Source organism: Trypanosoma grayi (genome assembly GCF_000691245.1).
Source record: "Trypanosoma grayi strain ANR4 Tgr_517_V1, whole genome shotgun sequence".
NCBI lineage: Eukaryota > Euglenozoa > Kinetoplastea > Trypanosomatida > Trypanosomatidae > Trypanosoma > Trypanosoma grayi.
The window spans coordinates 1-12,286 of NW_008826136.1; the positions used below are offsets into that span (position 1 = coordinate 1).

At 56.7% G+C, this 12,286-nt stretch overlaps 6 protein-coding genes across 6 annotated transcripts; all 6 read right to left on the minus strand.

Moving 5' to 3' along the window:
- On the minus strand, positions 1–1,337 carry DQ04_05171000 (putative serine carboxypeptidase S28; the record flags this gene model as incomplete). The annotated part of the gene is made up of 1 exon (XM_009314025.1): positions 1–1,337. A coding segment is annotated over one exon (1,337 nt), but the record flags the coding sequence as incomplete, so codon positions are not given.
- A 275-nt stretch (positions 1,338–1,612) lies between these two features.
- DQ04_05171010 (hypothetical protein) lies at positions 1,613–1,903 on the minus strand (the record flags this gene model as incomplete). Its single annotated transcript, XM_009314026.1, has 1 exon — positions 1,613–1,903. The coding sequence occupies one exon, from the start codon at positions 1,901–1,903 to the stop codon at positions 1,613–1,615; it is 291 nt and encodes a 96-aa protein (XP_009312301.1).
- Positions 1,904–3,185: 1,282 nt separating this feature from the next.
- DQ04_05171020 (putative terminal uridylyltransferase 3) lies at positions 3,186–5,627 on the minus strand (the record flags this gene model as incomplete). The annotated part of the gene is made up of 1 exon (XM_009314027.1): positions 3,186–5,627. One exon carries the CDS (start codon positions 5,625–5,627, stop codon positions 3,186–3,188), a length of 2,442 nt encoding a protein of 813 aa, XP_009312302.1.
- Positions 5,628–6,014: 387 nt separating this feature from the next.
- Positions 6,015–6,647, minus strand: DQ04_05171030 (hypothetical protein; the record flags this gene model as incomplete). Its single annotated transcript, XM_009314028.1, has 1 exon — positions 6,015–6,647. The coding sequence occupies one exon, from the start codon at positions 6,645–6,647 to the stop codon at positions 6,015–6,017; it is 633 nt and encodes a 210-aa protein (XP_009312303.1).
- Positions 6,648–7,366: 719 nt separating this feature from the next.
- Positions 7,367–7,780, minus strand: DQ04_05171040 (putative 40S ribosomal protein S24E; the record flags this gene model as incomplete). The annotated part of the gene is made up of 1 exon (XM_009314029.1): positions 7,367–7,780. One exon carries the CDS (start codon positions 7,778–7,780, stop codon positions 7,367–7,369), a length of 414 nt encoding a protein of 137 aa, XP_009312304.1.
- A 235-nt stretch (positions 7,781–8,015) lies between these two features.
- On the minus strand, positions 8,016–11,954 carry DQ04_05171050 (hypothetical protein; the record flags this gene model as incomplete). Its single annotated transcript, XM_009314030.1, has 1 exon — positions 8,016–11,954. The coding sequence occupies one exon, from the start codon at positions 11,952–11,954 to the stop codon at positions 8,016–8,018; it is 3,939 nt and encodes a 1,312-aa protein (XP_009312305.1).
- Between the last annotated feature and the right edge of the window lie 332 nt (positions 11,955–12,286).

A 12,286-nucleotide genomic window follows, 5' to 3' on the forward strand; every position in this document is an offset into this window, starting at 1 on the left:
CAGCCGCTGCACTGCGCCGTGATCTCCGGGTACTCGCCGCCTAGCGACCGCGTCACGCCGGCCGGCATCCACGGGTCGTCGGAGCCCTGTGTCGCCACAACGTGCGTGGCGGAAGGGCGTGGACCGCCGTGGCGCTCGTTGAACGCGAACGTGTCCGGTAGTATGTGCGCACCGAACGCGGCACGGCACTGGGCAATAAAGTATGCCGTGGTGACATCAGCCAGCCGCAGGCTGTTGGGGTAGCTCGTCTGCCAGTACGCCAGCTGGGAGCAGCACTGATACACCCACGCGTAGTTGGAGCCCCACTGATCGCTGTAAGTTGCGTTCGACAAACACTCGGTGCTGTAGTAGCACTCACGCGTGAACGGCTCGCCCCATAGCGACCTGATGAAGTCGCCGTACTGCCCGAAGGGGTCACTCTTGTTGACCGTCTGCATCTGCGCACAGAGCTGGTCCTTGAAGCCGTACTGCACCGCCATCGCAGAGCCGTCCGCGAGCATCCACGCGATGTCCGCCTTGGTGAAGTAACTCGGTGTGCCGAGCATCTGCATCATGCGCGGGCGCCGCATCGGGTCGTCGTAGGCGGCGGAGAACTCGTCAAAAACGCTGCGGATGGCGGCGGCGCAGACGGGGGGGAGAACGTTGAGCAGATGCCCGTCAAACGCGTAGTAGTCGAAGATGGCGTTCACCACGCCGCTGCTGCTCCACGCCGCATCGAAGTCCTCTGGGTACGCGGCCTTCGCCCACGCGCTCAGCGCCCCGGCGTAACTCCCGCCCACAAGCAGCCACTTCACCTTCTTCTGCAGCACATGTCGTTCCGCGTACTGCTTGAATGCCCGCAGGTCCGCAAGCGCGTTCTCCACTGTCAGGTACTTTAGCATCGACCGGTTCGTGAGCGGTGCGGGCATGCTCTCGCCGTAGAAGCGGTGCTCGAGGGAGAAAACAACGGCTTTGGCGCTGGAGGCGTAAACCTCAACGGAGCCACGTGGCGTCGGCGACGCGGCAGCCTCGCCGTTGATGTACAGAACAGCGGGACCTGCCTCGCCGCTCCAGAAGCTGCGGTCCACCCACCAGCGCTGCTTGAATGTGCCGGCGCTAGTGTCCTGGTGGTCCACCTGTTGCTCATAGTAATTCACAGGGGGATCGGCAGCGCCACCGAGCGGACGGCGCTGCTGCTGCTGCTGCTTCGCATGGCGGACAGCCTCACGGTAGACCAGGCCGCCGCGAGCACGTTCAGGGATGACAGACGGGTGCACTGGCGCGGCCACGCTGCTGCTGCACACCAGCACCAGTAGTCCCGCAGTCAAAACCGCCACAAAGGCTTGGAGTCGATACATCCCTCCGCTGGCAAAGAATACAAAAGCGTGGTACTTCCACTTCTCCTAATTTTTTTACGCACTCATCGATTTAAGATAAAAAGGGACAAGAAGGCCGTTGTTCACGTGGCTGTGGCTGTTAGGGAAGTGAATTCCCTCCCGCCAAGCTCACACCCTCAACAGGAGGAAGGTCATCCACACGCCTCTCGTGGATACCGCATAGCGCAAGAAAGAAGCGTCTGGCAACACCAACATCATGCCGCTCCCCCAGCCAAGCAAGGATTATTCGCTTTTCCTTAGCGCTTCTTACACCTCGCATCGTCAGCGTCCACCAGGCCAAGTACAATGTTGCTGATTAGCGGCAACACGATGCCAGTGTTCTCGTGGTGTTCGCGGCGGTGTCTCGCGCCGAATCGGCGCTCCAGTTCCCGCTCTTCCTTCTCCAGCGTCTCAGTGAGTTCCTGCATCTCCGTCATCTCCGCATTGATCTTCTCAAACACGGCGATCTTCTGCTGCACCTCCTCCTCGTGACGCTTGCAAAGGGCGTCGAGTTGCTGCTGCAGCTCCGCCGCCGTTGGCGTACTCATAGCCGCAGCGCTCAGGTAGATCTAAAACAGAGAGCATGAAAGGAAAGGAGTACGCACACACACACACACACACACACAAAGGCAAGTGGGCTTCCGCCTTCAACACAAAGCAAAGAAAGGAAGGAAGGAAGGAAGAGCAGACACGCACAGCTTCACGCATGCGTCACCACCGCCAGTTCGGCACCCGTTGCCCGTTGCGTTGTTTCTCGCGGCATCTACTTGCGCAAAAAGATGCACCGGTTGTTATTCAGCACCCCACGCCCAGAAACACCGCTTACCCGCACGAATGGATGAGCACGTCAATGAATTAGTAGGAGATTGAGAAGGGGGGGGGAAGAGAGAGAGAGAGAGAGAGACACGACATCTCACGTCGCTTTGGTGATGCAGCTCGAGACCGAAATGCACTCCGACCGCACCGCGTAGCAGACGTTTTCGCCCCCCCAGGGAAGCAGAGAGAGAAACAGGAGGAGGAGGAGCGGCGGTTGCGCCGCGGAGTCTCGGGGCAATGCACTAGACAGCCGTGGGCATGCGGGGGCCCGACGGCGCCGGAAAGACGCCCCTCCATTACGTTTGTCACCATTCTTCAACAAGCGCCATTGAAGGGGAGAGCGATAGGGAACACGAAAATGCAACTGAGTGAAGATCACTCGTGGAGAGGGAGCAGCCTCAGAGCCGTCACTTCGCCCACGCGCCCCCACCAGCAAGGCGCTGCCGGGAAACAAAGGACTAATCTAGATCCTACTCCCCCTAAAGAAAAGAAAGAAGAGATATATATATGTATACATACATATATATATATATGTATAGATGTATAAATGGCATTGTTCCCATCCTGTCCTTGCCACACGTGGTGTTCAAGCCAGAAGTCCGAAAGGGCGTCTTATTTATGCATCCTTTGTTGAACTCAATGAAAAGGAAGTTTCTAAAAGCGTCTTCAACCTGCCGACCGCGCAAAGCAGAGAGAGATGGGTTGGGCAGCCCTTCAAAGGCCCACGCCCCGCAACATTCCTTGAAACGGTAAAAAGATGGGAAGGGAGTCGGTCAGCTCCTCCGTCCCGCAGAAAAAATGCAAAGGAAGACTCCTATTGCAAGCTCGCAGGGAAAGAAGTCCCCACCGGCGCCCGCATCAAATAATCTTAGAAGAGCACATCACAGTGGCGCTGCGATGCCTCATCCAGTTCGAAGAAGAAAGGGGCAATAGCCGTCTCCCATCAAGGCCCTGCTGTGAAAAGACACAATTATTCTGTGCTTCTTGTTGGTCTTCGCAAAGCAAAAAAAAAGGTTAGATGTGATACGGCATAACCCCCTCACCTCGGTCTTTCGTAGATACACCAGCAAGCATTGCAGTACATGCCCGAGTCCACTCTTGGCTGGTCCGTCCCCCATACTGTGGTGTTCGGCTTCCCGCACTGCGTACACGTACCGCTCCCACTCTGCTTCGCCCGCCGCACNCCCGCCGCACGTCGGCCCGCTTGTTGTACCGCCGCGGCGCGTCCTTCTTCCGCACAACGACCCGCACAGGGGCCTCCTCCACGCCGGCCGCCGCCCACACGCTCCCGTCCTTCTCAACGAGGAGGGCGTCCACCAGCGCATCGCTGCGCAGTGCTGTGGGGAGATTGCATCGCACGGCCGCCTGCACCGACTCGCGCGTTGAGAAGCCAGAGGCGAGGGCGCTCAGCACGGCCGCGGCGTGCTGCTGAGCGACGGCCCGCTCCTCCGCGGTGAGGAACGCGCGGCCACACGCAAAGAAGTACGCGCCCCGCACACCTTTAGGCACTTTGGCGGCAGGAATGCCGAAAGCACCTGCGGTACGCAAGTGCTCATCAGTGGCGCTCATACACGAATGGGGAGACGGTGGTCTCTCAGCGTCAGCAACAACAGCAGCAGCACTATTGTTGCCATCTTCTCCAGCATCTCCACCAGCCTTCTCGTTATTCTTGCGAATGACCGTCATCATATCACAGAGTGAACCCAGCGTGTGATGTACTTCGTACCCACCCAGCACCGCCTCTCCCGCACGCGAAATGAGAAACTCCCGCGCCTCGGTCAGCGACATCGCCGCGAGCCCCTCCTCGTACAGAGCACGGTGCAGTAGTGCAGGCAGTGTGTCCATCGCCAGCCGCCGTTCGTCCAAGAAGAGACGCTCTGGGTGACCACGCAGCACCATCTCGAGGCCGCGCACGAATTGCGCCCGGACGAAAGCGAACTTATGGGGAGAGATGTGGCGGCCAAGATTGAGCTTGTCTTCATACGGGTCCTCTATGCACATGCGGTACCACACGCGGTCCCTCAGTTTGCCCGTCCTCAGCTCATTTTCCTCAATCCAGCCGAGGCTAGCACAGGACGTCAGCCCATCCGGATTTCGCAGCGTCACAACATTCTCGCACCACTCGAAGTCCACGTAGAAGCGGAAAAACTTCGCCACGAGATCGCCTAGCACTCCTCGCGTCGCCTCCAGCCCCGAGCACTGCGACACAGCATCGACTGAGACATCATTGTCATCCCGGAGCAGCGGCAGGTACGGCACTTGCAGCCACTCGCTGCATGGCTCGAGCGGCACAGACGCAGGGTCAACGTATTTCACAAACCCAATGTGCAGCAGAAAGCAGAGCCACAAATTCATCACGGCATAGGACGTGAGGTAGCCCTTTACGGGGTTGTTAATTCCGTACTGCTTGCTCCATCGCTTCAAGAAGGCGCACCCAGCACGAACCTCATGGCGCTGCGAGAGGTACTGCCGCATAAACCAGCTGTTTCGCACCCCAAATGGTCTGCAACTGATATCAAAGTCAATGGAAAAAATCTCCGGCAGCGGTTGATACGGCTTCCACGCCTTGGCTACAATCAACGGGTCACGTCTCTCATTTTTGGAAAATTGGTGCAGAGCCTCTGAGGCGCTTTTGAAGCACGCCGTCAACTTGCCAGCCTGGGTGCGCCTGACCTCGGCACCGTTTGCCCGCAGTCTGTTGACAAGCTCGTCGACATCCCGTGCAGCCGACTCCTGGTTGTAAGAGTAGACAATTTTGTAAGTGTCCCCGTCCACCGGAATACGCAGCGGCGCCCGCACTTCCTGCACCCGCTTCACAACAGGCACGCGCGTACGAAGAACCGGTTCCAGTTCTTTAAACAAAAAGCCGGCCATACACAGTTTTCTCGAAATCCCCAAGATGAATTTGGCCTCATCGGGTGGAGGCCAATCGCCTTCGCTCAGTCGCTGTGGCTGCAACACGGTGAAGTCGGCATCCCCCGCGCCATCCCACGAGCCCGACGCCACGCAACTTCCGAACAAAAATACTTGCGTTCCAGGCAGCAAACACTCGAAGATGTCATTTAGCTGTTGGGAAGCACGTTGAATGACTTTGAATGCCTCCCGGCCCTTGTCAAAGCCTACGACACTCTCCACCACGAAGGTGCCAAGTGCGGCGACGTGCTCAGAAGACATGTTTAACATGAGCACCTCGTTTTTTCTCTTGGAGAGGAGGATGTCACACCAGCGGTGAAACGTTCCGTGATGGCATTGTTGGTGCACCTCTTCCTCCTCATGCAGCGTTTCATTGCAGAGATCACATTTGGGGGCACTTGGGCGCTTCGCCTTCCTTTTTTTCTCATCGGCGTCTTCCTTCTGCGTCTCTGCCACCTCATCATTCTCCACTTCCGGGGTGTCAGCCATTTCGTCGAGCCCTCGCTGTCCATCGGGTGGCACTGAACCGATTTCGGATTCCATCACACAGTCCTCCCTTTGGCTCATCTAACCCTTTTTTTTTGTGGTTTGCTTTGTTTTTCTTTTCTCTCTTTTAGTGTGAACAGCAGCAGCTGCATTGGAAGAGGCACACCAAGAAGCACAAGTATACACTCACACAGAGGGCGGACCAGAGACGCAGGCACGACACACAGTGGCGAGTAGAAGCGAAGCACCCACCCACACACACACACAGCGGAACATACACGGATTTCTTCCAAGGGGGGGAGGGGAAGGCAAAACAGAAGGCAGACATTAGGCGCATCGCACCCGCATCAAGCGGCATGTGCCCTTCGCCAGCCACCACACACAGAAAGACACATACATAGGTGCAGACACAGACGCACACACCCCTCCCCAATGGTAATAGGCTCACACCCCACCCACAGGACATCGCTTCGCGAGGCTCACACAGGCGCTCTTGTTTCCAGCGCCAATGTTCCGGTTATTCATGTCCATCCCTGCCAGTCCAATGCACGGACAAAGTGCTTTGCCCTTTAGTTCCAGCGTCTCGTCAAATAAAATACCCTGGTACTCGTCATTCACGTACAACTGCACAACCCCCGTATTCGTGTCTACGAGAAACCCGAAGCGTGCACCCGATACAGGGACAAATAAGCGCCAGAGCCTCTTCCGCTCCTCCCCGTTCACCTCCACCGCAGAGGTCTGGCAGTTCAGCACCCAGCACTTGGTGGGGGAAGGCAGTTTGTTGCGCGTGGAGGGATCATACCTCGTGCCGAGCTCCACGTTCCGCAACTCATTATCCGTTTGAAACGCGTCCGCGACGCACACGCCAAGCTTGCAGTTGTCGTTGTTGGTCCTAATCTCGTAGAAAAACTTACCCTGGTCTGGCGCCATCTTCAAATCCCCCACCACTGGCCGGTAGGGGCTCTCACCACCACCGTGGTGCACCACCCGAGAGCCCTGTAAAGTGTACATTTTACCAGCACGTGCCCACTGGAACGTGACACTGGTAATTTTACCTCCAGCTGCCACCTCTTTCATGTATGCCCGAAGCAAACTAGTTTTTTTTCTTCTTTTCCCGTCTCGTTCCTTATTTTTTTTTTTCTGCAGTGGATGATGTGTATATTCTTGTGTACGGTTTGAGGGGGGCAGCACCCCACTCCGATCACTGGTAGGAAACCCAAGCAGAGGAAAGAAGTCCCAACAAGCATCAACTGTCAGGTAGAATGTGGAGAAGGAACAGAAAAATGCAGTGGAGCACGCAGCTAAGCTATTTTCTTTTTTCTTTGTTTTTTTTTTTGGCTTGTTTAGTGTCCTGTCACTCTGGCGCGACGCGGCGGCTTTCCCCGGCTGATGGCAGCAGCATGCAGGCGACGAGCCGACATCCATGACACGTGGTGGCGTGTCGGGGTAAACTATCCCATCGACGATCAACTGCTACACTGCCTTAATGCTACGCACTGGAAGATTGAGATCAAAACAAAAATAAAAACAAAAAAAATTGCGGTGAGTAAGTACAGCTTCCTCCAGTGTGGTTTGAATCCGCAAGCAGAATGAGCCCCCGAGCCAAGCAGTGTCGTTTAGAACAGAAAAAAAAAGGAATTTGTAAACAAATCATGGCATTGAAGGCNGAATGAGCCCCCGAGCCAAGCAGTGTCGTTTAGAACAGAAAAAAAAAGGAATTTGTAAACAAATCATGGCATTGAAGGCAACAGCATGACCGCGTTCGCCACACACCTCCTCTTGGGGCCAGCCGGTGCTTACTTCTTCTTGGTCTGCATCTTGCCCTTCGCCTTACCGCGGATCTTCTTGTTACGGTTGCGGCGCTCCTTCACCGACTTGCGGGCCGGCAGCTTCTTCTTGCCCATGCCGAGACGCGCCTTGCGGTAGTTCGGCTCCACGCGCTTCAGCGCGGCCAGGTCGTCGTAGATGAGGCCGAAGCCGGTCGTCTTGCCGCCACCAAACTTCGTCTTGAAGCCGAAGACGGAGATCTGGTTCTCGTCGGCGACCTTGTAGAGCGAGGCGAGGCGGGAGCGGATGAGCTTGGCGGGGACGGTGCCGCACCAGCCGGGGTGGTTCACCTCAACGATGAACTGCTTGCGGCTCAGCAGCTTGTTCACCTTGAACTGCGAGGTGCGGACCGTCACCTCCGCCTTCTTCTTCTGGAAGACCATGCTGTTTTCTTGAACTGCAGCGGCACACGAAAGAAGATAAGAAGAAAGAAAAAATTACGAGAGAAACGGTAATTAAGTAGAAATGGAGCAGAACCAATTGCTAACAAGCAGTACAGGTGTGAAAAAAAAAGGGGTAAGATGCCAGCGTCGCTGATATCACTGAAGTGTGGGCTTTCACATCAATGGTTCACGTTTTACATTGTTGGACGTACAAGAGTCACGGTTTCCCGTGCAACTAGTTTTTCGTCCCCGTGATGCCTGTACTGGAAGAGGACTGCATATCCCCCGAGACGGTGTCAACGATGTGAAGGGCTACATCGGCGAGCAGCTCCTCCACCATGTTAAGCATGGCGCCGCCATGTCGCATCGTCGGCCTCGAAACTGAATCCCGAGCTGCAGGCGCTAGCGACAACAACGGCGGCGTTTGCGGTTTTGTTTTTGCCGCCGGTTCTTCGGGCAGGGGACGTTGCGGAGTGCCGCGCTTCGTGGCAGAACTGCGGAGCGGCTTCTCAGCCCCAGGGCCTGCAGAGGCGTCAACGCTGGCGGCTACAATCTCTCGGTAGTATGGCACTTCCTCTTGGATGTGTTCCGTGAATGCAGCACGCACCTGGGGGCGGTCAATAATGGTCCGCAGCAGCCCGTCCAGCACTTTTAACGCCACCGCCGCTTCCTCGCGGGAATGCGCCTTCACATCATTCTTGCGCTGCTTTCGTGCCTCATGAAGGGCGGCGGGATCTGCGTAATTATGGCAGAGCGTGGGGAAGTACGTCTGCTGAAGGTTCCGACTGCCATAAATTTGCTCATAAGTCTCGATGGGCATGATCCGCGCCTGTACCAGCAGCTCAAGTGAGTGATGCGCAACAGGCCCTTCTTCAGCGGGGGGCTGCTGACAGCCTGCGGCATGGGAAGCCGCAGCATCTGCTAAAACACGAACACTTTGAAACTCTGGGGGTATAACAGTTACAGGCAGGCGCTTTTTATTAGACCCTGCTTGTCGCAACTTCGTGCACGTGGAGCGCTCAAAGCCACGACTGCGTGGTGGGGTCTTGGCATCCAGCAGTGGGTCATCCAAGAGTTCCTCTTCCACCTCTCCGCTTTCTGCTGATTCTTCTTCCGTCGAGACGGGTTCCATAATCGGTGGGTTCTGCCCACCACCACCACCACCAGCAGCAGCAGCAGCAGCAATTGTTTCGTTGTGGATATGGCAGGAAACAGGTGTCTCGAGAACCTGACTCAGACTTCCACAGTACAGCGCGAGGCGGCAGCGCACCCGCGTTCCCGGTCCGAGAACACCACTGGATGGCGTCACCTGCAGTTTCGAACTCCCTGGCGCTAACTTTGTTTTCCACGCAAAAGAGTACGTGTGGCAGCTGTGTCGGTTCTCAAGGTAGCATACACGCCGATGCAGCGAGAAGCACGGCGCAGGCCCAACACGCATGACGCCCAGTGAGAGCGTGACGGGGCACCTCTCAATGGGGAGACGCAGCGCCGGTAAGACAGGAATGGGCAAGAAGGCATCACTTATCACCGCACGAGACGCCTCTGGCGTTATCATCTTCGGGTGGTAACCAAAGCCGACAAATTGCACCGTGTATTCTTCACCGTTCACTGTGCGCATTGACACGTCGATGCGGTACCCACGCGCCTCCAGTGGGCGGAAGTACCAGTTGAGCTGCACAGCGCCACCGGCGGGAATTACGCCGGTTGGGTTCAGACACTGGAAGACCGGAAAACCGCAATTTTTCTCCGCTACTGACTGCAACAGGTCCTCTTGTACAATGTATTCCACAGCCTGCGACGCCGTATTTTCAATCGTCGTGGACTGCAGCGGTGGCTCTACATCGCCAAGCGCCACTGGGTGAAGGTTATACAAGGAAGGATGGTGGAAGGCCAGTGCATTGGTATCGGGCAGAACGGTGCGACCCTCCAACACCAGCAATACCTTTTTCCCTTCGTTAAGGCGGAGTAACACCGGTAGGCAATGAGTTCCAACAACGGTGTGGCGGTACGTGATGGAAATCAGTTTGTGCGAGCCCACAGGAATGGTACACTCCTGCGGGGAGATTTCCAGCAGCCTGTTGGCGAGAATGCGCTGCACATCCTCCAGCTCCTCGTCTTCAATGAACCATGTCTCGTTACCGCCCTCATGCTCAGTGGGGTACCAAAAGCGGAAGGAAGCTGGACACGATCCAGCATTCTCAACACGTATCAGCACCTCCTTATTTGCGTGGAGAACGCTTCCCACACCAACATCCATGAAAATCGGCTCTAGACCCTTGATGTACTGCGGAAAGGCAAATGAATCGCTCTCCACATCGATCGCCTCCACTGGTGCGGCAAGAACTGCATTAACGCTATTAATAGCCATCTGGCACCACAACTGAGACCGGTGCTGTTGTAACGAACGTACATCAGTAATTTGAACAGCCGGCCGTGTACCTTTCAGCAGTACCTCACAGTGTGGGTATTGCCGTACCTCGTGCAGATTCACAGGGTGCGGGATGGTCTCCAGCGACACCCCGCTTCCACCTACAAGTGTATACAAGATGTACTCCGAGACTCCAGCTGGGGGACGTAGAGTGACGAGTACCACTGTGTGGGAACGTGCCGCCAGTGTGCCAGACTTGTTATTGCTCAGCTGCACAGGTGGCGCTTCTTGACCCTGCCAACATTTCGCACCCGTCTTGGACAACCAGCGAACCTCGTAGCAGACCTCACACACGCTGCTGTTGTAAATAGTCCACTCAAAAGTCTGCTTTTGCATGGCAGGACCCTCATGTTCCATTGTTACTGGCTCCACCTCAACAACGGCGTAACGACCTTCACCCATGCAGGGGCACGAGACGATTTTCCGGGTCTTTTCTGCCCCACTCACGTCACCGTGTGCAGCCGCCGCCTGTGCCTTTTCATTGTCGTAAATACAGAAGTTCACATGGCCCTCGTACAGCTCCGCCTCGCTCGGGGTGAAGAGCAAAGAAATCTCTGTTCGGTCACCAGCACCGAGGACACCGTAGATGGGGTCAATTTGAACAGCACCAGCGAGCTCTGAGGAGGGCTGCACATCGAACGCAATTGGGATGCACGTCGGGTTAAAGATCTTCAGCTGGCGTCGCGCCGCACCCGTCACGCACGTGGGTGGAAACACAATCATGGAGTTGTCCTCAATGACGAGCTCCAGCGAAAAGCTCTCTCCGCGAAGGGCAATTGTGATCTCGTCCTTTGGGCTATTGTTAAGAAGCACCACCGCCCTACCGCGGAATCGCGCGGCGCTGGATGGCTGAAACGACAACACGACGGGAGCCCGGCCATGCGGCGGCATGAGGCCGCTGGTGGGGCTGCAGGTAAAGAGTTGCGCGCTGGGCGCCGACTCCTCCTCATCCTCCTTTTCCTTTGCGCCGTTCTTGGGCTCAAAGGTGTCCATGCGTACGCTGACCGTAAACATCACCGCCACGTCACCGCAATTCTCCAGGTTGAGGACAGCATGCACGGTGTCACCGGCGCGGCATGTGGGAAACGTGACAGAACTGCAGACCTTCACAAGGGGTGCGATTGTGCCCTCGTCGGCTTTACGGCTTGCCAGCTCTCGCTGGCAGCGAAGCGTAAAAAAGTGTGGTGGTGTAAATCCCCCATCCTCAACGAGCCGAAATGAACGCATCTGCTTGTAGTTGACGTAGCACTCAAGAAACTGATCGTCAAGAGGGAGGAGTCCCCCTGAGGTCATTGACAAAGTGAACGTGCAGTACGAACTCGGTGGCACGTCTTGGTGTAATGGCACAACACAGAAAGCGGAGTCACTGGGGATGCACCAGTACGCCGTAGCGGGGGAGTTTGTCCTGTTATACACCGTGATGCTCTGCGGCTCGCAGCTGTCACTCGGAAACAGCAGCGTCTCTGCGCTCAAGTGGAAGGGTGCATTTGCGGAAAAAGGGAACTTCAGATACGCGAGATCGAGCCGCCCTTTTCGCCTCGCCCTCGTGCCGCCGGTGTTGCTATACCCCAATGACTGTGGCAGCAGTTCCGTCTCCGCGGGCAACAACAAGTGGGCCACCTCGTCGTAGGTGCGGCCAACACGCATGGCGTCCGCAATGGCGACGAGATCGTTCGGTTCGGCCCCCGCCAGGCCGCACTCGTGTCGCATAAAAAACGCCTCTACCTCCTTTGCACCGAACGGCATAGGACGTACGAGAGTGTCGTAGGCGGAGCCAAAGACATCAACATAGAGCAGGTTGTCCACGTTCTCTGCGAGAATGAGGAGCCGACGCAAGTAGTTGATGGGGTGCGTTGGGCGGAACTCCACGCGCAGCCGCACCGCCCCCTTCGGCGGCAGCTGACCCGCCACCGGCTCCACCGCGAAGGCGGCACCCGGCGAAGATGCCACGACGCGGAAATTGACCGCCAAATCCGACGCGTTCTTCAGGGTGAACGTGCGGCGGTTCGCACGCGGCCGCTCCGCCACCTCATCGAGACGCACGTCGCCAAAGTCAATCGCATGCGTCGAGGTGCGCA